The 26,315-nt window shown below is 51.7% G+C and overlaps 1 protein-coding gene across 2 annotated transcripts in view; it reads left to right on the forward strand.

Annotated features, from left to right (window-relative positions):
- The window catches only part of PSTPIP1 (proline-serine-threonine phosphatase interacting protein 1), a 44,711-nt gene continuing 36,025 nt past the window's right edge, over positions 17,630 to 26,315 (forward strand). Inside the window, exon 1 of one of the 2 annotated variants that reach the window (XM_005695113.3) lies at positions 17,630 to 18,295. In XM_005695113.3, the coding sequence (XP_005695170.2) occupies positions 18,260 to 18,295 (36 nt within the window). In that variant the 5' untranslated portion in view covers positions 17,630 to 18,259. The remainder of the gene's footprint in view (positions 18,296 to 26,315) is intronic. The other variant, XM_005695112.3, reaches the window with a different exon arrangement.

Raw genomic sequence — 26,315 nt, forward strand, 5'->3', positions numbered from 1 at the left:
GAGCAGCCATTCTCCCCCTCTCTGCTCTCAGAGACAACATCGCGGGGTCCAGCTGAGAGGCCCAGCATCACCAAAGAATTTGCTGGCAAGTCCTGAATGCTGAGTTGGCCCCGCCTGCACAGCTCTGGATAGGGGGACAGCCAGCCCTCACCCCAAGGCTGGGAAGTGACTGGGGCCGGGTCTCCACAGGCAGAAGACTTGAGCAGGGACACTCTGGGGTCAGGTGACTCCCTCGCACCTGCCCATGGCCCCAGGCGATCCTCTGGGGGGGCAGCTTCACTAACTGTTGGACTGCAGTCGAGAGGCTCAGGCTTCTCACACTAAAAAACACTCAGAAACCCTCAGATTGACTCTGACACAAAGCTCTTCCAGCCATAAGATGGGGGCGAGGGGGCTCTTGCTGATTTTCACTGCCCCACACCGCCAGCCTTCAGGGGGCGCTGTTCCTCCAACATCAGAGATTCTGAGCAAGAACCAAGGGCAGCTCCCAAGTGACAGCTCAGCGGTGCCTCACACGGATGGTAAAGACCCTGCGATAAAGGCCTGGGGAGAATGAAGGGAAACTGGATCAGGCAGAAACACGGCAGCTCCTTTGGGCGTGTACCTGGGCTCCCTGCTGCCTTGCTCCAATAGCACCACCTGCTCCTCCTTGCTGGAGGAGACCCTCCAAAATGCAGACCGAGAGAGGCTGAGCCCTCCCTCCACACTGCCTGGCCCTGCACTTCTGTTTCCTGCCTCCTCACCTCCTAGCAGGAAAGCAGGGACCTTCCCTGGTAGGACCTGAAGATGGCCTTCTCCAGAAAGACACAGCCACAACTTCTGTGAATGACACACGCAGTGAGCGGTGGAAGGACAGTGTTGGGGAGGACTTTTCTTTGCCCTCTGGACCTTTGTCCCATGGGCATGACCCTCAGTTAAGGAGAGCCTGGGGCAGGCCAGTGAGCTTGGGGCTGGGAGTGTGGGGAGACGAGTGTAAGCACCTCTGGGGCAACCTAGGGCAGGGGCGGGTGACAGACTTAGGAAATAAGCATGGTCCCTGCCTGGAGAAAGGGCACTCACTATGAGGGTAACACCCATTCATGCCACAACTATTCTCGGAGCACCTCTTAGATGTCAGGCACTGGGCGAGTTGCAGCAAGAGCTGTGTGGTTCCAATGGTCTGGAGCCGATATTGGCGAGTAGAGACAAATAGTATATTTATGCGTGTGTGCATAGTTATGTCCGACTCTTTGCAACCCCATTGACTGTAGCCTGCCAGGCTTCTCTGTCTATGGGATTTCCCAGGCAAGAATACTGGAGTGGGTTGCCATTTCCTCCTCCAGGGGATCTTCCCCACCCAGGGACCGAACCTACGTCTCTTTCGTCTCCTGCACTGGCAGGCGGATTCTTTACTCCCCTGGTGGCTCAGACGGTAAAGCGTCTGTCTACAATGAGGGAGACCCGTGCTCAATCCTTGGGTTGGGAAGATCCCCTGGAGAAGGAAATGGCAATCCGCTCCAGTACTATTGCCTGGAAAATCCCATGGACAGAGGAGCCTGGCAGGCTACGGTCCATGGGGTCGCTTCCGTCTCCTGCATTGACAGGCGGATTCTTTACCGCTGAGTCACCTGGGAAGCTCAAGGAAGCCACTATGTAACTCTAAATAGCAATATGAACAATGAAGGAAATCGGGAAGGTGCTGAGACAGAGAATAATGGGGAGGAAGGAGACATGCTGATCAAGAAAGGCGGCACCCAGGCTGAAGCAGGGATTATGGAGGTCTCCCTCTGCCCAACACCCCTTTCCTTCCCTCCTGCAGCCCTCTCCTTTCCCTCCTCTACTCTTGATCCACAAGGCTCTGGGAAAGGACATGTGACCCAGATCCAGCCAATCACGGCAGCACATCCCACACTGGCCACAGTGATTGGTTCATAGATGGGCACATGACCCCAATCCGGCAAAGGAAAGTCAGGCTGGAACTTTGACTGGACTCTTGAATAAGAAGCTGTCTCTTCTTTGTTTGAGGATATTAAAACAAGGATATAAGCCTTGAGCAGCCATGACATGGAAAGAGTGTGCCTGGGAGCACAGCCAACTTCAAGGAAAGCAGAGATGAGAATTTCTCCAGAGAGAGAGAGAGAGAGAGAGAGAGAGAGAGAGCTTTCGATCAAGCCCTAAGGCCATTTTTGGAATCTGCAGGAGGGAAGAGGAAAAGAAACATCAGCGTTCCCCTAAACTGTCTTCAGAATCGTCTTCATCAGTCTTCTGCTGCCCTCACTTCCATATGGAGCCGAAGGCGGGTGTTGGGCAGCCATTCGTGGTCTGTTTGGAGCCCCTTTTGGCAAGCACAAGTAGTTCCCTGAAGTCTCTTCTTGTCTTCACCTTTGGACAGCAATCAGGACTCTGCGGGAGCGGAAAAGCCCCGTCTTTAACATCTTGTTATATGCGTATTGTTGGCTGATTCCTATAAATAAGGAAAACGAAGCTCAGAGACGTTGAGTAACTTTCCAAGAATACAGAGCTAAAGTTGAGCCCCAGTTTGTCTGGCTTCAAATCTTCCTACCTCTTTCTACTATCCCAACCTAACGGGTGTCATGGCTGGGCAGGCAGATGGCTCCTAGTGTTGGGCTCTAGGCAACTTGAGCTGGGATTCAGGGCCAGGACTCCAGCTCTGGCAGGCTGTGGGCAGGGCGGTCCCACATCCAGAGTGACATTTATCTGGAAAGTGTGGCTCAGGGTCTAGGCTTACAGTAATGGATTGAGTGCCCACTGTGTGTTATTGTGCTTCATCCAGATACGAAACTGACGACAGCCAGAGCTGATGATACCTGCGGCTGGATGCCTTCTTGTCCTCCTTTCCTGAGTCAGGACTGACCCCTGGGATGGGGTGAGGCTGAGGCTGGCCAGCAGGGAACCCCAGCTGTTAGGAGCAGAGAAAGACAGTGTCAGAAGCCAGACCCATACACCTTTCTCCCACATCCATCCATCCGGGACCGGGGCCAGCCTCCTCACGTCTCTCTGGAGTCCTCCCCTGCCCCTCTGCCTCCAGCCTCTCCCCTCACCCCTGTTCCCCAGAGCTGTCCCTCTGCCTCCAGCCTCTCCCCTCACCCCTGTTCCCCAGAGCTGCCATTGTTTGCCTGATCATTCATGTCTTGCTGCCAAACGAAGGTCCAAAAACATGTTTTGTAACAGCAACCCTTATCTGTAGAGGATCTTTGAAACTTCAGGGCCTGGCATTTACAGTGGGCTTCCTGAGCTATTTTTAGCTGTGTTTCTCCTTTCTTTCAGATGTGTATCCTGCATGTGTGTCAAACTGTGTGCGTCACACATTGGCTCAGGCAATTTCTTCCATCCCTGCCTCCCCTCTCCATTGTTAGTAAGGCAGTTCATTCATTCAGTCCATCCACCTTTTGTTCAACAGGTATTCCAGGCATCTTGCTCTGCACCCACCATTCCAGGCAGCTTCGCAGACCATATCTCTGACAGCTCACCCCTGCTTCTTCCCCTGCTGCATTCAACTGCAAACCCTTCAAGGGCAGGGGCTGTGTCTTGCCTGTTTTGCAGTCCCTCAGTGTCCTGCCTGTGGCAGGGGTTAATAAATGTGTACCACTTGAATGGGACAAACACAGGCTCTGGTGGGAAAGCACTAGAAACACTGGCTTGAGAGGCTAGAGGTTAGTCTCAGCTCTGCCACTTACTAGTGTGGCTCATGGAGAATTACTGTCCTTCTCTGGGCCTCAGGATGCCCACCTGTAAAATGGGACTGCCATCCTGTCCTGGGCACCTTGCTGGGCTGGAGCGGGTGGGAGATGGTGCAGGTGTGGGCTGTTACTACGATGGTCTCTCCCATAGGCAGGGTATGTGTTGACAGTGGAGGGAGATGACTGTGTTTCTCGGAGCCCTTTGGCCATGAGAGCTGAGTTGAGCAAAGACAGCAGGAGGACACTCTCAGGACCCCCAGTCGCCAGCCCAGGAGTTTCAGCAGGGGAAATGGCCAGCAACCTGATACACCTGTCTTTCTGAGGCTGGATGTGATGCTTCAATGCTCCAGGGCGTTCTGCCAGTATCCAGGGAGGTGGGGGCGGGCACGAGCTGTTCTCCAGCCCCAGGCTATCTGCTCACAGAAGGGTCTGTGAGCATGGCATCACTTGGCTCATTTGCAGTCCCGTGGTCCTCAAGGTTCCAAGCTGCCTGCAGTAACTTTCAGGGGGGTGATGTGTGTAAAGGAAAGTGGAGTTTCAGTTTGAGTTTGAGTTGGGACATTTTATCATCACAGGCTATCTGAGTGGAAAGGGACAGCTGAGCCCTCGGAGTCCGATGCCTCACTGTCCAGAGAGGAAGCCGAGGCTCACACTGGAGAAGGGACAGGCCGAGGTCACTTTTATAGTCCAGGGGTGGGTTTTGGAGATTGAAACCCAGCCCTGTCGCTTAATCCTGTAAGAGCTGGAGCAAATTGTGACTCTAAGTCTCAGTTTCTGTAAATGTTAATGTGTGTGTGTTAGTTGCTCAGTTGTGTCCAAATCTTTGTGACCACGTGGACTGCAGCCCACCAGGCTCCTCTGTCCATGGGATTCTCCAGGCAAGGATACTAGAGTGGATTGCCATTCCCTTCTCCAGGAAATCTTTCTGACTCAGGGATAGAACCCAGGTCTCCTGCATTATAGGCAGATTCTTTACGGTCTCAGCCGCTGGGGAAGCTCATACATGTTAATGGGAGTTTTCAATGCTAATATGGCACACCTGTGAGGATTGGAGGGAATGGTGTGTATAAGGTGCCAGAGGCAGCTCAGGCACGTCTCCAACCCCCTGGCCCAGGGTCATAGGGATGCTCCCTCCTGGACATCCTGAGCTGCTCAGGGGAAATTCCGCCCTGCTTCTTGGGTGACAAAGCTGTCAAAGGCTTTTGGAGCCAGGACAGGAGAAGGCAAGTCTAAGATTATGCCAGTCAGGAGACTGATTCTGAGGAAGTGAGCATCTTGGGGCCTGGGCCAGCCTTCCCACCCCTTCCTTTTCTTCATTTGCTCATTCATTCCTTAGAGATGGATTGAGTGTCTACTCAACAATGGATTCTGTCTGGCTGCTGCTCCACCAGGAAGGAAGAAAACCAACTGCTCCCTGTCTGAAACCCTCATGGTCCAGTGGGGAGAGAGACAAAGCAAGGAGACACCATGAGAGTGGGAATTGCTTTAGAGTCTGCACGGGATAGGGGACACGGAAGAAGTGGAGCTGCGGAAAGCTCGCACTTTATTCTCATTTTAATTGCAGAGCAAGTTTACATGGTTGAGATCAAGCTGTATAATTTTATAACCTGCTATTTTCATTTGGCGTTAGTCATAAATGTTTTCTCCATGTGATTATTAAACTCTTTATAAATATTTTCAATGGCTGCAGCATATTTTCAGCAGAGCAACACCATAATTTAATTAGGCTTAGACATGTAGATTGGGGGATTTTTTTCCCCTATGATACATAATACTTTTACAAACATCTTTGTACATAAATTGTTTCCCATGTTTCTTGTTATTTCCTCTGGGTAGTTTTCAAATTCCTGGACACAGTGTATCAAATTTTAAAAATTCCTCAGTAATTCCTTGATATTTACTGCCAAGTGTCTGAATTGGTTTTTCTGGGGCCCCCTAGAGAGGCTGCCGTAGCACTGGCCAGACTTAAGTCTGTGTAGAGGTAGGAGGTTATAGTAGAAAGATAGGTTGGGGATGGGGATTAGAATATACAGACTTGGGATTCCAGTCCCAGACCCGTAACTTCCTCATCCTGTACAGTTCTCCTGCGGCAGGGGCAATGACACTCTCCTTGAGTTGCTTTCTGAGGACGAGAGATGGTAAACCTGAAGTGCACAGCTCAGCTCGGCGTCTGACACACAGTAGGAGCACAGTAATGGTGACTACCACAGATGACAGCGTCCTGGTCGGGACTGGGAGGACCCAGTGCCCTCTGGAAGCAGAGGCTGCAGGGTGAGGCCTCAGCTCCAGCTTCCACCAGCCCAGGCACAAGTCCTCCTACACTGGCCAAGCCAGAGGCCCCAGCAGCCCGGCAGGCAACGGAGCAGAAGGAAGGGGCCAGAGAAAGTGAACAAAAGGCTCTGGGGGCAAACAGGGGGAGGAAGTGATTTCCAGGCTGACTGAGGAGGGGAGTGGGAAGGAGAGAAGCGGGAAGAGGGGCCATAGGAAAAGGCAGGACCAAGGGCATGAGAACCAAAGTGAAGTGCTGGTTCTATACTGGAAAGTAAGGTGAATCCAGGTACTAACCAGGAGCACCCAGGCGGTCCCAAGGCCAGGGGTGGGCTCTGACAGGCTGCCCACACCTGGTTCCATGACTAGCTCATTTGACCCTTTGCTGGCTCTGGCAGGCCCACCTGCAGAAATCTCTGGGGTCCTTCTATCTCTGACATCCTCTGGGCAGGCAGCTCCCTGGAGAGATGAATGACTCCCCATCTGGTCCTCTAAGTTTAAATCTACCAGACAATTTCTCTGGTGCAAACAGGAGACAGAACTGCTCTGGGTCTCTTGCACCAAAGGGAACACTTTTCTGGAGGATTATTGGAAATGGGAAGTACAGAGCTCAGAGGAAAAGGGCTTACTCAGAGAGAGTGACCACGGAGCGCAGTGGACAGGGGAGCCCTGAGGCAGGCTGGAGGAGAATCAGAAAATGGTGCCTACTTTGGTGGGTGAAGTCCCATGTCGTACTGCTTGGCTACAGAAGCAAGCTCTGGTTTTCAGCCCTCACTCATCCCCTTGGCTGGACCTTCTTGTGTGGCAGTTCGTATTCTGCACAAGCAGACCCTGAGGCAGAGTTTGGAGCACGTGATGTTTATTAGCGATTCACACCTGTTGAAAGGAAGGGGGAGAAAGCAGGACGGGGCAGAGGAAAAGTCAACCTGTGTGTTTCAGGCTCAGTCAAGCTCAGCAAACACAGCACCAGCTCATCAGAGTTGTCCAAGCATATGATCTCAGTGGAGGGGCCTTTATCCTTTTGCCAATAGTCATGCCAGGAAAGGTGTGACCTCAGCTAAGGCGGCCCCCTGCAACTGAGAAGGAAGGAATTGACAGCTGGGGACTCTGTGCTGGGCACTCTCCCTGCAGTGGGGCAGCAGGTCCTTTGGGAGGGGACCTGGGCTTCACGCCTTTCACGTCTTAAGCAGTGAACCACCTACTCGACTGTACATGGCAGCCCTGTGGAGAGAAATTTCAGAGGTCACAAACCTGTGCCTTCTCTAGATGCTTTGAAAAGTGTGGATGGCGGGGGGGGGGGGGGGGGGGGGGCGGAGTGACAGAGCATTGTCTTTGTACTAAGGGATTCCCGTCAGGAGAGTCACGTCCTCTTACCACGATGGTTCCTGATTTTCTTGCCTGGCAGTTTCGAAATGTCCGGGTTGTTGTATCTCACCACTTCCTCCCCTTCCCCAGCACTAGCTCCTGAGCCTTGTCATATGCTTTCTGCTGGGAAAGGGTGTCAGATTATTGTTCTATTTGTCTCCTTTTCAGCTTTCTGTGTGATCTGGCCGCAAGTTCTTGACTTTCGGTACTGAGAAGGCAGCCCTAGAAAGAGGCATGATCTTCATGAGAAGACGGGAGATGGAACCCTCTGGCTCTAAGATCTTCGGTGGTCCCTCAGTGCTCCTAGCTTGCAGTCCAGACCCTCAACCTGGTATGCAACACCTGCATGAGCTGCCCTGCCTCTTCCCAGCCTGGCACACAGCACCACTGAATGAATGGAAGTGCTTATTGTCATTAATAGTGATGATGATAATAATAATAATAAAAGAATTCATGTTTCTCTAGGCTCCTCCAAACCGCAGCCATCCATCATTCAGGGCTCAGATCAGCAATGACCTGAAACTTCTCAGCTCATCTATTCATACAAAATCATGACTCCTTAAAAATCTACTCCACCCATTTTGGGGAGACAAAGGTAAAGAGCAGTGAGTTCAGAGCAAACCTTCAGGGATTTCCCTGGCATTCCAGTAGTTAGAACTTCGCCTTCCAGCACAGAGGGTGCAGGTTCCATTACTAGTGGGGAAGCTAAGATCCCACATGCCTTGAGGCCAAAAAACCAGAACATTAAACACAAACAATATTGTAACAAATTCAATAAAGACTTTAAAAATAAAAAGAGCAAAACTTTGGACTCACTATTGAAAACAACCAGGGATCCTTGGAGAAACCTTGATTCTAGAGCTAGGGGCAGGTAAGTAAGAAGTACTCAAAAACAAATAGCGTCATATGAAAAGGAAACAGAAACTGCTCTAATCTGGGACAGTCTGAGCATCAACATAGATAACAGTAATAACAGATTATAACCTATTGAAATAGAAATTCCTGAGTCTTCATTAATATAAATGAATGAATAGATAAATGAGGAAAAGGAAACACTTCTGTTCAGTAGGCTGCCAACTAATAAATATAGATGGAAGGGTGGAGTCAGAAAATTGTCAATGGATGTCAAAACAAGCAGGCGAAGCTGTGATGAGGAACAGATACATATATTTACATAGCCTCAAAATTTTCCCTATAAGATACTCATTAAACATGAAAGGGAAAACTGGTGGACACCACCCAAATCAAGTGACCAAAGTTAACATCACCAACAACAAGTTGACCTCATGTGCCTCCTGATACGAGGCACTGAGAAGAACACAAAAGTACTTATGTGGTGTTCCTGTCATACGAAGTGTGTGATCTGAATGTAATCATGAGGGGAGAACCAGATGCAAACCCAAATGGAGAGACATTCTACAAAATGAGCAGCCTGCCATTTTCCCCGGTATCAGTGTCATGAATGTCAAGGGAAGATAGAGGAACTGTCAGAGATGGAAGGAGACCAGGAGGGAAGCATAGACTTAAGGGACATTACAACCGATGGAATCAAAGGTGACTGAGGAGACGGACTAGACAAGAACATTGTACAGCGTTCAGTTTCTTGGTTTTGAAACTTGTGCTGTGGTTATGTAAGAGAATGTCCTTGTTCACAGGAAATACGCACTGAAGAATTTAGGGGTAAAGGGTTCCATGTCTCTAGCTTACTCAGATAATATCTACTTCATTACTAAGCATATGTAATCAGTTCAGTTCAGTTCAGTTCAGTTCAGTCGCTCAGTCGTGTCCAACTCTTTGCAACCCCATGAATCACAGCACACCAGGCCTCCCTGTCCATCATCAGCTCCCGGAGTTCACTCAGGCTCACATCCATCGAGTCAGTGATGCCATCCAGCCATCTCATCCTCTGTCGTCCCCTTCTCCTCCTGCCCCCAATCCCTCCCAGCGTCAGAGTCTCTTCCAATGAGTCAACTCTTTGCATGAGGTGGTCAAAGTATTGGAGTTTCAGCTTTAGCATCAGTCCTTCCAAAGAACACCCAGGGCTGGTCTCCTTTTGGATGGACTGATTGGATCTCCTTGCAGTCCAAGGGACTCTCAGGAGTCTTCTCCAACACCACAGTTCAAAAGCATCAATTCTTCGGCACTCAGCTTTCTTCACAGTCCAACTTTCACATCCATACATGACCACTGGAAAAACCATAGCCTTGACTAGACAGACCTTTGCTGGCAAAGTAATATCTCTGCTTTTGAATATGCTATCTAGGTTGGTCATAACTTTCCTTCCAAGGAGTAAGTGTCTTTTGATTTCATGGCTGCAATCACCATCTGCAGTGGTTTTGGAGCCCAAAAAAATAAAGTCTGACACTGTTTCCACTGTTTCCCCATCTATTTCCCATGAAGTGATGGGACCAGATGCCATGATCTTCGTTTTCTGAATGCTGAGCTTTAAGCCAACTTTTTCACTCTCCTCTTTCACTTTCGTCAAGAGGCTTTTTAGTTCCTCTTCGCTTTCTGCCACGAGGGTGGTGTTATCTGCATATCTGTGTAAGTACAGAGAGAGATATAAGAAAGAATTGTGGTAAAAATATAAATGATCTGCTGAATCTGGGGAAAGAGGATGAGAGTTCCTTGTACTCTTTTTAAACTATGTCAAAATAAAATGTAAAAATAAAAAATATATATATGAGAACACATGTCTTTCAGAGATATCTGGAAAGGGGTGCTGCTGAGGACAGGGCTTGGGAAGAAACTCAAGAGCTGGGCCCCGGCTCCCCAAGAACGTGGGGTTTCGCCGTCTGATGAGAGTCTATTGTCATGCCCTCCACACTGCTCAGGCCACCAGCCACTGCTGGGCTTTGTTCTGCTGTCTGAAGTCCTGGGAGTACATCTTCTCCTGTCACTCCCTGAGAGGACAGCCCCTTAGCAGCAACAATGCCAGGTCTGAAATGCTGTCATCGCCGTGGGCTGACAGGCCTCTGTGCACGGGAGCGGAGCTGGATGACCTCATGTGCTTAAGTACTGGGCGAGGCATGTTAGAAACATCTTGTATAAATTTTGGAGCAACTCTGTTAAATACATAGGCTCATCATCCCCTTGTTCCAGACGAGGAACTTTGTCGGTGAGGTGAGGCTGGAGCCAGGATTCAAATCCTGTTCTTCGGTCTCCAAGCAGAGTGCTCTCCCCACCTCCCACCCCTCAGCTGGATGTGCCCAGTCGCCCCCTGCTTCCACGCCTTGGCATATGCTGTCTCCTTTGCTGCATCCGTGCTCCCTTCCCCATTTCTCAACTTACTGATTTCCTGGCCCAGACAAGACTGAAGTCAAGGTCTCCTGCCTTTGAATGCCAGGATCTCAGTAATAATTAAACAGCAGCTGGGCCAAAATCAAGCTTTGCCTTACTGTGAGCAAAGATACTTTCTGACCAAATGAAGACCAGCCCAACTGGGAAGAGGATTTTGAAAAACTGTTGATGCTCTTTTTTGAGACAGCTGCCGTTATGGAAAACACAAACCAAAACAGGCTAGAAAGGACCAGAGCAGGAATGGGGGGTGAGAGGTGATTATACCCTGCCTTCTCTGTTATTAAAAAGAATCCGATCAGTGGTTCTGTCCTGCTGGGCCTGTTTCCCTATCTGTAAAATGGAGCAGTAAGGGAATGAGAGGAGTTCCCTTCCAAGCGTGTGCGTCTGACTCACAGACGGTGACTAGAAACTGTGACAGATTCCCTGCCGCTACCCAGTCAGTAAGTCTAAGCTGAGATCTGGCCTTATGTTTTTTAACCAAGTCCCACAGGTCTTCTGATAGGCCCCCTTCTTGCCATGTGAGACCCTCAAGAGGGTCTCTGCGGGCCCTTCCACCTCTGCATTTCTCCACCCTCTGACTGGTGAGCTGGCGATGGTGGTTCTCAGCCTTCACCGAAGGAGCCCTTCCTCCACATCTGCAGGGCTGGGTGGGGGTTCCTGGTGACCCTGCTGGCCACCTGCTGGCCACTTAGCACTTCTGTGATGTCTTCTAAGCCTTCCGGCCAGCAACACCTGGCTTCTGAAGAATGATGATGACTGGAAACTTGGAGTCACACCCTGGTGGCTGCAAATTAGTAAATCTGAAAGCTCCTTGTCAACTCTGAAGAGCTGCATAAGTGGGAAGAAGCTTTATTTTTTTGCAACTGCTTCTCTGGGGAAAACTGAAAAGTAGAATCTATAGCACATCCTAAGGGCCACAGGCCACATCCACGGGCCCCTCTGCAAAGATCTGGGGCCAGGATGTTCCCAGGTGTCAGACAGGACATCTGGGAGCCCCGCCCCCACCCCACAGGGGCCCTGGTCCCTGAACTTCCTCCCCAGCTGCTGACTTCCCCTCACCCCCTCCCTCTTCATCAGGCTTTGGCCCCAGACTCTGCCCTGGCCCCTCACCTCCAGGCCTACTCTCTAGGAAGGAAAGACTCCACTTAGGGTGGGACTCTAGCTCAAGTGGTAGAGAATCTTCCTGCCATGCAGGAGACGCAAGAGATGTGGGTTCAATCCCTGGGTTGGGAAAATCCCCTGGAGCAGGAACTGGCACCCCACTCCAGTATTCTTGCCTGGAAAATGCCATGGACAGAGGAGCCTGGCGGGCTACAGTCCATGGGGTCGCAGAATTGGACACGACTGAGCATGCGCACACTGACAAGTTAGCTGAACTCTCTGAACCTCAGCTTCCTTATCTGCTGGGTGGCGTGAGGTCTCAGGCGTGTGTGCTTAGCACACAGCTCTGTGTGCTGAGACCCCAGCAGGCCTTGGCTGTCATTCTGGAGACTCCTTGCTGACTGGTCACACCAGCCAGCTCCTTCCGGCTACTCAGGTCCAGCTCCCCTCCTGAGGGGGGACTCCCCTCTCTCCTGCACCCACCGCTGTTCTGCAGTCAGCACACTTCCCTACCTGGGCTTCCTCCATCAGACAGGCAGGAGCTCTGCCTTGTTTGTTTCCACGTCCCAAGATAGGAAGGCTCAGGAAATGCCGGCGGGTACTCTGCTGCCGGGTTTGTTCCATTCCGGGGCAGGGTAGCTACGGTTGAGTGCGGGGGGCCCAGCATGGTGGACATGTGCCTCTGGCCAACTGGAGGAGCCTGACGCATTTCCCCTAGGAACAGTGGGCCGTGGTGCTTGGGTACAGGACCAGTCCAATTCAACCATGGAGCGAGCAGGCACCCCACGGCCATGCCATCATCATGGCAGCGTGCTCTGCTTCTCCAGAAAGGAAAGGTATGTGTGTCACCTGGCCTGCCTGGACAGTGGCAGGTATTATCAAGACAACAGTGAGAAAAGCAAATGTGAAAGTGATAGTCACTCAGTCATGTCCGGCTCTGTGACCCCGTGGGCTGTACATCATCAGGCTCTTCTGTCCATGGGATTCTCCAGACAAGAATACTGGAGCAGGTAGCCATTTCCTTCTCCAGAGGATCTTCCTGACCCAGAGTTAGAATCCAGGTCTCCTGAACTGCAGGCAGAGAGGGGCAAGACAAATGCCCCTTGGACCACGGGTGATGCTATTTCTGAATAAAATTCATGGGAAGGGCCTTCTGAATGCCTAAAGTCACCAAGGAGCTTTGAGATGCTCCTTTCTACAACGCCTTCCGTTTTCTAGAAGGCTCCAACCTATTGCTCAAGATTCTTCCTGTTTGAGATGAGGTTGAATCGTGGGCTGGGGTCAGATCATGCAGTATCTACAGGCCATGTAAGGCCAATGACTATTGTTCAAAGAGCATTGAGAAATCATAGCTAAGGTGACCATGGAAAGTATATGATCTAATTTGGTCTGAAAATGTCATCCTGATGTGTGGAGAACAGGCGGTAGTGAGCAGGGTTTCCCACAAGGATGTACATCTTGAAACCCTTTATAATGCTATCTTCGGATTTCTGTTTTTAAGTGAAGTCTGATGGGACAATGAGGCATGGATTCAGGGCTCGGCTCATGCATGGCCCCATCTCCTACCACCTCCCCTGATGAGTTCTCAGCTTTCTCCTCCCCTCTCCTGCCTAGCAACCACTGTCACCCTCTGCCCGCAGCAGGGCCCGGGCATAGGTGTGGGGAGGCTCAGTGTTGCCTGGCAGCATTTCAGGACAGGGCATGGCAGTCCCCGCACTGAGCTGATGGCACCGTGGCACATTTGGCAGGTGACTCAGGTCTCCTGCCCACTCCTGACCCATGTACCGAGGGCGTCCTGGTATGAGCTTGCAGTAGTCTTGGGGATCACCCTCTACCATGAGAAAGGGAGATGCCTGGCTTGACTTCCCTGCCCCCAGCCGGAGAATGCAGTCTGGTGACTGGCAGGAGGGGAAACCCAGCAGCTGGTGGATTTCCTCTGAAAGTGAGTCAAGAGACGGAGGGCACTTGTCCCTCAAGTGTTCCCATGCCCAACGGGGTGCAACATTAAATAGCAAATGAAGCAAGTTGACAGAACATGGGAAAGGGAAAGACTATATTTTAGAAACTTTAATGGCAATTTGTCCCTTGCCTTGTTAATAAGAGGCCCCACACTTTCATTTTGCATTGATGCTGCAAATGACATAGCTGATCCTGGCAGAGAGCCATCAGTGAGATCAAGCATGTAAAATACATGCAGACCCTGCAGGCAGTAATACTCCCTTGATGCTGGCTCGTATTATTGTTGTTTATTTGGCTCAAGAGGATGGATGAACTGGCTTCAGGAGCCAAACCCCTCCAAGGGGCTGGCTGTGGCAATGTTGTAATAACTGATTTTGCACTTTGTTCTCAATCCATGGACCTACTACTTCTTGAGTTTGAGTTCCTCAAGGAAATGTATTCAAATGTCATGCAAAATAGGATGGGGCTCAGCCTTCATGGAGGGACTCCCTCCTTAAATAGGAGCAAAGTCTGGCTCCGAGCACAGCTGCCTGGACCTCAAGGTGAATGGTGTTTTGATGCAACTGTGATTATGATTTTCAAGACTGGATTCCCTTCCCCAGGGAAACTGGTGATGAAAGGAGGCCTGAGAGCAGTTCCTTTTCTTCTCAGAGGCACTCAGATGTCTCCCTCCTTCTCCTCTGTCTCCGTAATGTCCCACCAGTCCATGCCTTCCTCCTGGCCTGCCCACCTAGGGCTCAGTCCTCTCTCAGAGTTATTATAACACCCTCTTCTGGTCTCACTCTCTCCCAACCACTTCCCATCTGGAGAGATCTTTCTAGAACCCATAAGTGGGTCCTCCAGGGCAGAGACCAGTCTGTGTCCTCTCTGAGCCCCAGTCCCAGCAGGGCCTGCCAGGAATTGGTACCTAGCAGTGTCTGTGGACCTGGTGGACAGAGGGCTGTGGTGGCCACAGTGGCTGGCTCTCAACATCCCCATCACCCCAATCAAGACATCCCCTTCCTGAGGCCGGTGATGGCCATACCTGTGCATGTGATTCTGTCTCATTCTGGCCAATGAGACGTGAAGGGAGGTCTCCTCGGAGCCTGGGCAGGGAGGACTTTGAAGAAAATGAGACAAAAGGAGAGGAATCACTTTTCTTCCTCTGTGGCTGTGTGTGCGGTTGTAGACCAGAGCCATTGGAGCTGGAGAAGGGAGACAGTTCAGTTCAGTTGCTCAGTCGTGTCCAACTCTTTGAGGCACAGTAAGTTAAGGGAGACAGTAAATGAGAAGAATCACAGAGAAACTGAGCCAGGGCCCTAATGAATTTCACCCAGGCCATGCTGCCTCCAGACCCCTTGTATGGATGATGACACATGTTGTCCACATCAGACCCTCTGGTTTTATGTTCCTTGGGGCCAAAGCATCCTTAGGCGGTGCAACTAACAAAGGGAAATTGGACAATGATCATGCGCCAGGGCTGGACTCTCATCCAATAGAGCCATCAGCCCCAACAGCCTCCCTGGACTCACATTTTCCAGCTCTGGATCAGAGTGAGAGGTTCTGGAGGCAGAATTGGAGAAAGGAAGGATGAAACTCACTGTTAAGAGAGGTTGTTGGTAACAGACACGAGGGGACATTAAGACATGGGCTTTGGCATCAGAAAACCTGAGTCGAAGCCCAACACTCTGTTTACCAACTGTGAGGTACTGAATGAATCAGATAAACTCTTTCTTTTCTCTGTTTTGATTTTTTGGCCATACCCCGCTGATCTTAGTTTCCTGACCAGGGATCAAACCCATGCCTCCTGCATTGGAAGGGGCAGGCTTAACCACTGGACCACCAGGCAAGTTCCAAGTCACATAAATTCTTTAATCTTTGGTTTGCTTCTCTGTGAGGTGGGGATGATGATAAGGGAGGACTAAATGAGGTAGTCGGCGTAAAAGGCTTAATGATGACCCCAGTACTAAGCAAGTGTAAACCAAAGCGGAGTTGGCTATTGGCCACCGAGGTGGCCAAGCCTCAGTGGGGAGTTGAGGAGGGAGGAGGAAGGCCTCTCTACAGCAGAGCACTTTAGAGTCTCTTTAGAATCCTCCTATTACTTCCTTCCCTAATTGCTTCAGCCCACAACCTGCATGGCCATCCATCTGGGGCTGCCCCAGGGCAGCTGGGAAAGGAAGGTCTCCTGTGTGCAAGCTTTGTGACAGGCCTTGAGGGAAGGGAGGATTTGTGCAGGGAAGGAAAATGAAGGAAGGCATGTCAGGAGGGAGTCTGGGGAGCAGAGAGAGGCAAAGACGTGGAGGTAGGAGTAGAGAGGGGATCTTTGCGGGGAAGGAAGAGGGCTATTTTGAGCAGAAATTTATGAGGGGTGATGGGAAGAGTCCCTGGAGAGGCAGGGGAGAGAGCCTGACTTGAAGTTTCCCGCTAATAAGAGGGTGTGTGTGTGCTCAGTGCCTAAGTCGTGTCTGACTCTTTGTGACCCCAGGGACAGTAGCCCACCAGGCTCCTCTGCCCATTCGTTTTTTCAGACAAGGGTAATGGAGCAGGTTGCCATTTCCTCCTCCATGGGAATAAGAGGGCAAGAGCCTGAGGGTTTCTTGTTTGTCTCCAGAACCAGAAGCATCACTCCGTTTGATAGATGGAAAACCTGAGGCCAGGGAGGCTGAGTCGGAGCTATCAGAGGTGGTGATGCCATTGGGATGAGATTCAGCCTCAGCCTTTGGCCTTCGGCATTCAAGGTGATATTGACGTCAGCTGTCTTCAGCTACAAGCAACAAAAAATCCAACTGGGGTGCTTTCAATGCTGGAGATGTTTATTAACTAGATCCTAAGGATTCTGGGCTTCCCTTGTGGCTCAGCTGGTAAAGAATCCGCCTGCAATGCAGGATATCTGGGTTCAACCCCTGGGTTAGGATGATCCCCTGCAGGAGAGCTTGGCAACCTACTCCAGTATTTTTGCCTGGAGAATCCCCATGGACAAAGGAGCCTGGCGGCTATGGTCCATGGCTGGGACACGACTGAGTGACTGACACACACACAAGGATTCTGGAGGTAGGGGGCTACCCCCATAGCCTCTGCTCTGCAGCTCTCCCCAACGAGTTCTCTCTTGGGTGGTTATTTCAGAGGTGTGGGTGTGTTCCAACTCTAACCCCAGGCTCACATAGCTGGTACTTGGGAGCTTAGGTCTCTCCTGCGGCAGCTCTCATCTGTCTGATCACCACAGTCAGTGGTAAGGGAGGCATTGCTGAGGGTGGTGATTTGTGGACGATCCTGATTCACCCCTTCTTGCCAACACATCCCGGGCTCCGCCCCCCCCGCTGGCATCTTCTGCTGAGTAGGCAGGCCCTTCCTTCCCAGATGTCTGGGGCTCCAGTCCAAGGCTCTTCCCAAGGTAATACCAGACACACCGAGAGAGCCCCAGCACCTGCCCTACAAAAAACAGAAATTCCAGTAATTCCCTAATCTTTTCCAAAGATTAGGGGTGGCCGATGGGGAAACCAAGGCTTGGAGAGCTGGAGGGTGGATTAAAGTCCTTCTGAAGGGTAGGGCCCAGACAGAACAAAAACAGGGGCCTCCACCTGGATTTTTCAAACTCTCCCATTTATGCCTCTGTAATACTGTCTCTCTCGGTCCAACAACATTCTTTCAGCCTGAAGACCCCATCTTCAGAGGGGACTTCCTGCCCCAGAGAGGGTCTAATCTGGAGACCTGGAGAAGAGGCAGGCTCCATGAGGCTGTTCTCCATTGGCCTAGCTACCTGCTCCCCCCACCTCCATGCTCTCACCTTCCTCCCACAGCCAGCCCACAGCTATGTCTGCCCCCAGACTGTGACTTCCTCGAGGGCAGGACGCGGACTGGGGCATCGTGCATGCAGGGTTTGATAATGTTCTGGGTTGGGTGAGCCCCTCCCTTCCTGAAGTGGTTTGCCAGTGACGTGTGGAGAGTCTGGGCTCTCTGGACCTGGGCCGGGGTGGGGCTGGCGTGGTGGGTGACAGCACCTGGGTTCCTGCCCTCCTCCTTGCCCACAACTGCAGTGGGCCTCAGGCTCTCTGGGCTTGTGGCTCAGAGAACATTCCCCGCTAGAACATCAGAAGGGGGCAAGTGGAGGCGCGTAGCAGGGTGGCAGGTGGCAGGCGGGGCGGCTCCACTTCCTGTGGGGCGCCGGCCCTGGAGCCTGCCCCGGGGAGGTTGCACAAACCTTCCTGCGGAGGCCCCGGGGACCGCCTCTCCCGCTGGCCACTGCCTCTGCTGACCCGGGGCTGCCTTCCTTGCTCTTAGTCCTGCAGCCTGGACTGAGTCTTCCATCTCCGCGGGGCTGGCGAGGGGCCGGGCCGGACCGTGGGGCCCTTCCTCCCGTCACTGGGCACCAGCCCTTCCTCATTTTGCCACTGATTCTAGCCCCAAACAAAACAGGTTGAACCCTTTTCTTCCCTCTGGCAGTCTCTGGCTTACGGCTGCCTTCGGAGGCGCTGCAGAGGGCTCCGCTGGCCGGGGAGGGGGGCCCCGGGCCAGCCCTGCCGGGACTGGGACTGTGCGCCTGGCTCCTGGCCCTCGTTCAGCCCTGACCGTGGCAGGAGAGCAAGCTTTGCCGTGGCAGTTGCCTGAGGATGATGCCTCAGCTTCAGTTCAAAGATGCCTTTTGGGTGAGTGAAGACGGCTGTGGGTTTGAGCAAGTGGAGTGTGCCTGGGGAGGCCAGCTCAGCTGACATTTCCTCAGGGCGGTGGGTTGGGGATGTGGCTCCCAGAAGGGGGGTTTTCTCATAAAAATGATGGCTGATTTTGATCCTTTATTGTCGTGGGGTGAGGGGTGTGACCTGGGCTGTTTCTGAGTTGGAAGTGGACAATGGGGGTCCTCGGTCTGGGGTACTGATTCCTCTGCAAACTTCAGCAAGCAAGGGATTGCTGGGATCCCTGGGATCGCAGGGCAGATCTTTCCTCTGGGAGACCCCCTCTGCACAGCAGGAGCCTTTTAGGAGCATCTGATATATGGCTGGGAACTTGATGAGGACTTGTGAGGTAAAGGAGGAAGGGTCACTGGTCTGGGGACCAGATAAACTTGAATTTGGATTTTGGCTCTGCTATTTAGAGGCTGGACAAGTCATTTTACCTCTCTGAACTTCATTTCTGGCCACCCCACCCCCACCCCACCCCCCCCATCTATAAGGTAGAGATAATTAACAAACATGCTAACTGAATGGGAGAGCTAAACGAGGGGATCTAATGTAACAAAATCCCCTGCATCTCGCTGGAGCACCAAACGGGAATCTCTTGCCCTTACCCCACCCCTCTTCACCCCTCTTCCTTGCAGACCTTAGGGGTCCTTCAGGGAGGCAACAGGGCTGGGCAATTCCTTGTTCGCTTTCTTAAATTCAGCACATGTGTAAATCAAGTCTTTTCCTTGTGAAAGTCCAGTGCCCAGCTGGCTTGTGGGGGTGAAATTGCTGGCCCCAGGCCACGCAGCCTGCAAGCCCCATTTGGACCCCACCACCTTTTTTTCCTGCTGTCTCTCAGCCTACCCCTCTGCTTCTCAAGCGCTGACTGTTCCCAGTGGCTCCCAGGGAAAAGCTGAGACCTCTCTGGTTAGAGCTGAGGAACGTGGCTGTCCTGAGGGCACCCCCTCCAGCCGCGCAGAGGACACTGGCTCTTTGCTCAGTCGGCCTGAACTCAGCCGACAGTCTGGCCTCCCTGGGCCCTTTCCTGGGGCCTCCAGCCAGGAAGACGAGAGCTAACGAGCCAGGTCTTCCTTCCCTTCTGGGCCACGCTCTCCTTGGGGCCCGTGGCCAGAGTCTGAGTGGCTCGCTTCCCGCCTGCTCGAACTGCACAGTAGGCAGAGGGCTGTCTCTCTGGGCCTCCATCTCCCCATCTCTACAGAGAGGGGCCGGGACCAGCCCAGAGAAGCCAAGGGAAGCAGACCTGCCTCGGCCCCTTCCAAGCACCAGGCTGGCAGCTGGGACCCATGCGAGAGGTGGGGGCTGCCGTCAGCAGGGGGTGCGCAGACTGGACAGTGCATCACTACGTCATTGCTCTGACTTGGAGTGCAGAGCTGGGGAAAAGTTGGGGCTTCCCTGTGGCTCCGATGGCGATGAATCTGCCTGCAAGGCAGGAGACCTGGGTTTGATCCTTGGGTTGGGAAGATCCCCTGGAGAAGGAATTGCCAACCTACTCCAGTGTTCTTGCCCGGAGAATCCCATGGACATTGGAGCCTGGTGGGCTATAGCCCATAGGGTCACAAAAGAGTCAGACATAACTGGGAGACCCACACTTCCACTTGAACATCCAGGTGGTTAGCAGCCCATGGCAGGCCAAGCACACCCTGGCTGTATTTGAGTTCCAGGACGTCTGGTCCAGCCCAGAGCCTTTGGTTCCACCCTCCCGAGGACAGAGCTGGCCCGAGGGGCAGCCCCAAGGCAGGATCTGGGCAGGAAGGGGGTAGGTGGTGCCGGAGGGAGCAGGGTGTGGTGGCAGCATTCTACCTGCGGCGGCTTCCTGTGCTGCGTCCCGCCACACTCTGTGCTCGCCCCACCTCTGAGTAGTCGCTTACAAGTTCTCCTCTCCTCTGCTGCTGGCTCCGGGGGCTTGGGGTAGAGGTGCCACTTCCCTAGGGAGGGCCAAAGCAGGGAGGGAAAGGCCAGTGCCCCCCAGCTCTGAATCCTAACCTGTGTCCCAGACGCTCAGCCTGGCCCAGGCCGCAAGGACAACTAACCCCAGCACTAAAGACGTGTCAGGCGCTGTCCTCAGGACTATGCATCTGTTGACTCATTTAAACCCAGGAAGTGGATGCTATTGTGGCACCTATTGTTCACAAGAAGAGGCCAAGGCACAGAGAGCCTCAGTCACTTGCCCAGAGTCGCACAGCTGGGTGAAACCTGGACAGGTTGGCCCCAGTGTCTGCTCTCACTCGGGTGCTTCATTACCTCTTTAGCCATAGTGCCCATCACTGGATTTTTGGGTTACGTTGGTGAAGGAGGGAAAAACTCAGTCCTTCCTTACCTCCCAGAGAAATCAGATCAGATGGGCTCCACAGAAGTCTTCTGAACCCCAATTTATAGACAAAGCGGTAAAATGGAAAAGACACAGTGATCCAACCGCCGTGCGGGTGTTAGGGACAGGGCTCAGCCTGCCCTTCCCCCTGGCTTTCCCCCACCCCATGCCCAGGCAGTGCCATAAACCACAGCTTGGGAACACGCTGCCTGCAAATGGCTGGTCTGTAGTGGAAGGAAGCCCCTGAGCTAGAAGGATCGTGTCTAATACTGCGGCACTCCCGTTAACTGGCAGCCTCAACCATCCAAAACACAGGTGAGAGCCAGCCTTGTTCACAGCAGCACTTCATTGTGAGCAGGGAAGCAAAAATGGTTTCTGAGGTTCTAAGAGTTTGCATTAAAGCTTGCATACTTCACTCATTTGAGATGCCCTATACCTTTTAGCTAGGGCCCATGAACTCTGATTTTACCCACAGTTTTAACAAGCTTAGTCATGTGGTTTTGTTGACCTATAGATACAGCAAATGGTAGGTATCTACATGGAATCTGATTAAATATTGGTGGGCCTGACCTGTTAGACCCGTTAGGGACAACAGAGGATGAGATGATTGGATGGCATCACTGACTTGATGGACATGAGTTTGCGTAAGCTCTGAGAGTTAGTGACGGACAGGGAAGCCTGGCGTGCTGCAGCCCATGGGATTGCAAGGAGTTGGACATGACTGAGCAACTGAACTGACACTGACCTGTTAGAGACAGTTTCACAGATAGCTGGTAGCCTGATAGTAAGAGAAGAGACAACAACTTATAAAAAGCAGACACAGTGGTTAGAAGTGGTAGAGTTGACCAGTCCTGTCCCTCAATAGGCCTGTATTTGCAATCTTGTCAGTGTGACCATGCAGTATTTATTTATAGCCTACTTCTATCTGCAGCCTAACGTTCAGGCTTCTTTTGGAGTGAGGCTGGGGTGGGCTAGCCACAGGGGAGGGAAGGGGTCATTTGATTTCTTTTAATACACACACAGTGATAAAGAAGATCAGTTTTGCAGGAAGTCTGTGACTGAGCCTCAGAACAGGGGGCTGTCGGAGAGAAAGCTGAGGATAAGAGTACCAGGTGTCCAAGCTGACAGGGCCTTAGAGCTCCTGGAATCTGACTCAGCACCAGGCCAGAGGGGCAGAGAATCCCAGAGAATGCGGGGTTACCACTCCTTATCCCAGTATACACAGCTTTCCTTGCAGGGGCTCTGCTCTCAGCAGCAGCCAAAGTGTATTGCAAGAAACACCTGTCTGCATCCTCAGCATAGGGCTGGTGAGTGGGCTGTGTGTTTGGTCAACATTAATAGAATAAGTGGACAAACAGTAAGGGCCTCCACGGTCCTACTGCCTTCCTGAACCCATCTTCTCCTTCATTTTGCTTTAGTTACATTCAACAGATATTTGTTGAGAAGTGTTCCTACTAGGTAATCTAAGCTGGGCCCTGCGATCCTCATCCCCCATCCAAACAGCTGAATGAGACTGTCTGATTACCTTGCCCTAGAAGAAGTCAGGATCGACTTCTGGAGTCTGAGTTCTTTGATAATGGACCAGGCACAGGGAGCACCCAGAGGACTGCTCTGAGCTGCACCTTCCCCTCCTGCCCTCTCATTGCCTCCCAGACCTATACATCCAACCACTTTTGCAAAGAAGTCACGGGATATTGTTTTAAGAAGGAGAATCTAGTTCTGAACCAGGTTTTATTAAGACCCACATCCTGTCTTTTTCGGGGTTGTTAAAAGGAAAAGTAATGGCCACATATACTCCTTTTCATGCCTTTGCCCTTCCCTCCCTACCGTCATGGCTTTGGGCGGAAACCATCAAAGGGGACCTAGAAACCGGGCCTGAACTTTTCCCTCTGACTTGAGGTTACATTTCTCCTGTTTGAGGCTGGGCTCCCGCTCCATTTGGAAATGCTAAGCGAGGAGGTGCTGAGCTCCGCAGCAGAAACAGAGGAGGTACCACTTCCTTTGGTGGGGAAATGACTCACCAAGGATGCATGGGCTAGGGGCAGGGGGAGAGGGCTGAGGCCCCATGTGTCTGATCAGCTACTGCGGCCTCTTCCCCTCTCCGGTTCTGAGACTCTGAGGTTCCCTGCTGACGAGGAGAGTGTGGGGGAACACTCCTCTTCTTGACATAATTTTATCTTGAACATGCATGGGCTGGGGTGTGATTTCCTTATCTTCAAAACACCATTGTTAGTGACTGTACAGTCCTCCAATTTGTGGATTTGGTGGACATGCTGTGAATCCCATCCTCAGCATAGGGCTGGTAAATGGGCTGTGTGTTTGGTCAATGTTAATAGAATAAGTGGACAAACAGTAAGGGCCTCCATGGTCCTACTGCCTTCCTGAACCCATCTTCTCCTTCATTTTGCTTTAGTTACATTCAACGGATATTTGTTGAGAAGCGTTCTCTACTAGGTAATCTAAGCTGGGCCCTGCGATCCTCATCCCCCATCCAAACAGCTGAATGAGACTGTCTGATTACCTTGCCCTAGAAGAAGTCAGGATCCTACAGAGGAGCCTACAGTCCATAGGGTCACAAAGAGTCAGACATGACTAAGTGACTTAGCACACACACACGTGATTTATTTATACAATCCCCTGTTGCTGGACATTTAGATTCAGTTCAGTTTAGTTACTCAGTGGTGTCCGACTCTTTGCAACCCCATGGACTGCAGCATGCCAGGCTTCCCTGTCCTTCACCAACTCCAGAAACTTGCTCAAACTCATGTCCATTCCTCTGTCATTTCCTCCTCCTGCTTTCAATCTTTCCTAGCACCAGGGTCTTTTCCAGTGAGTCAGTTCTTTACATCAGGTGGCCAAATTATTGGAGCTTCAGCATCAGTCCTTCCAACGAATATTCAGGACTGATTTCCTTTACGATAGACTGGTTTGATCTCCTTGCAGTCCAAGGGATTCTCAAGAGTCTTCTCCAGCACCACAGTTCAAGAGCATCAATTCTTTGGCACTCAGCTTTCTTTATGGTCCAACTCTCACATCTGTACATGACTACTGGAAAAACTGTAGCTTTAACTATACAGACCTTTGTCTGCAAAGTTATTTCTCTGCTTTTTAATATGCTGTCTTTAAAAAAAAAAAAACAGAGATTATTGCCAACTATTCAGCATTCTGGGTCGATCTTTGTGTATCAAGATTTTGCACTTGACGACCACTTCTTGCATAGCTTCCCACATGAGGAGACATTCCTGGGTGGGAAGGTGCAGCCAGTTCTCTGGCATTTGGCACTAGCAGCCACTCTGGGACCCCTCAGAGTCCTCTGGCCGGGCAGGAAACTTTTCATCCAGGAAAGAGGGATCAGAGTGGCCTGGAAGGGGCTCTGCTGGGAATCAAAGCCCACTCAGGTGTCGTGGAGGGACTTGCAGCAGGGCAGGGCCCTGTGGCCTTGAAGGCCGAGGAGGCCAGTGGCTGAGGAGGGGGTCCTCCTGAGCAGGAGGGGGTCCTCCTGAGCAGGAGGGGGTGGTAGAGGCAGGAGATGGGAGAGAGGGGCCTCTGGCTGGCCTTCCTTTGCCTCCACCTACTGCCTTCCCTGTGCCTTTCTGGCCATGGCTGTTGAAAAGGATGAGAACGGACTCTCTCTGGGCTGGTCGCAGAGCTCTTGAGGTGCTCTGTGTAAAAAGCACAGAACCAAGCGGTGTGTCTTGTGTGCAACCCATTGTGAAAAGTGGGGGGAAATAAGCATTAGTGTTGGTATAGGCTTGTATTAGGATTTCCCTGATGGCTCAGATGGGAAGAATTCGCCTGTAACGGAGGAGACCTGGGTTTGATCCCTGAATCGGGAAGATCCCCTGGAGAAGGGAGTGGCTACCCACTCCAGTATTCCTGCCTGGAGAATCCCATGGACAGAAGAGCCTGGTGGGCTACAGTCCAGGGGCTTGCAAAGAGTCAAACAAAACCGAAGTGACTTAGCACGCTTGCATGGGCTTGTATTAACAACAAGAATCTCTGGAAAGACGCACAGAGAGCTAATTAAAGTGATGGCCTTTTGGGGGAAGTGAAAGAAGAAAGATTGATGGGTTTCAGGGCTGTGTGGCATTAAGTATTCTATGTACTTTTCTATAGCGTTTGGTTGTTGAACCATGTAAATATATTACCCAATGAAAATTAAATTACACAATTAAAAATGAAAAAGAAGATGTTTATTTCCTGTTCTGTGAAAATTCTTTTTTCTCTGAGTCCCAGATATGTCATTCTCAGAGGAGAGGCGGCTGTTCCTGGTTGTTGTTCAGCATCCCTTATGTACCAGGCCCTGTGACACATGTGTCCCCAAATCCACCTTGCAGGGAAGGACTTGCCAATGTCCTCCCATGTCCAGAACGGAGACACGGGGAGGTCAAGGGCCAAGTTTATGGTCATACATTCAAGGCAGAGCAGGGACAACCGTTAGCTCTGTCAGACCCTATCACATTCTGCCCCTGAATCCAAGGAGACTGGTGAGTTCTTGGTTCAATTATAATTCCTAAAGGATGAAAGGGTGGCTCCCTATTTGGTAACATTGGTTTCCATGGTTTTGGAAGTAAGGTGATTTCTCCCGCCATAATTTTCTGCAAATGATCACAGATTACATATGCCATTAAAAGGAAAATGTTTAAAAAACAAAACTAAGCAATTCCTGTTTTCAAGCTGAGATCGTGTTTTTAGGTGGCATTTGTGGTTCAGTGGCGTGAACTCTTCCACATACTCTGTGCACACTTTGTGGTGTGTGTGCCCCCAGGGACCCAAGGACTTGGTTCCTCCACAACCACTCCATAGGATGCGGTCGACCGTCTGATGGCCCCAGGTGAATGCAGAGCTTCATGGTTGCATTCGCCCTGCTTTTGTGATGCCTGCAGGTATTCCCCTGTAGCGTTTCCTGGCTGCTGTGTCCTGGGTCAAGAACGTAACCCACACCTTTGATTTTATTCTTGGTGGAAAACAAGATCTGCTTCTTAAGGTCCTCCTTGTTGTCCAGTTGCCAGGAACTCAGGGACTTCGGCTGGCTTCTCCTGGCACCTCCACACAGCCGAGGTTGCTAGCCCCTGGGATGGAGAGGGAGGGCCTTGCTTGGGCTTGGAAAGGTGGGGGAGGACTTGGGAGGTGGTGGGAGGGCAAAGGTGGAAAGCTTGGCATGGGAAAAGGTGTGGAAGGGGGAGTGGTGCAGTGGGTTTGCAAGACGGTTTTCTGGCCCAGAGCACTGCGTACAGTGACTGTAGGAAGGGAGGACCCCGGCTGGGCTTTAAAAGGTCTTGACCAGCCTCGAGTGGAGGCAGAGAGCCTTTCTTTCTTTCTTCACCCTCTCCAGTGACGGATGTTTCTTCTCATGCAAAAAGAGGCTTGGAGGCTGTGGGCTGTGGTTAGGATGCCTGCCTGCCTCAGCTAGAGCCTGTCTGACGCTGCAAATGACACGATGGAGGGAACTGGTTGCGGAAATCGAAACTGCCTCACTTCTAGCAAGAGAGAGTGGTACCCGGTGCCCTGGGGGCTGCCCACACTAGCTAGGGCGTCCTGCTGGGCTAGCTCTGGAAGGCCCCTCCCTCACGGGCTTAGTCACTCTCTGTGCTCCAGGCTCAGATGGGGGACAGGCCTCTTTGAAGCTTCCCCCCTCACTTGCTGAGGGGGAACTTGGAGAATCCTTTCTCCTTTCTGAAC

This window comes from Capra hircus, chromosome 21 (assembly GCF_001704415.2).
Source record: "Capra hircus breed San Clemente chromosome 21, ASM170441v1, whole genome shotgun sequence".
NCBI classification, from domain to species: Eukaryota; Metazoa; Chordata; class Mammalia; order Artiodactyla; family Bovidae; genus Capra; species Capra hircus.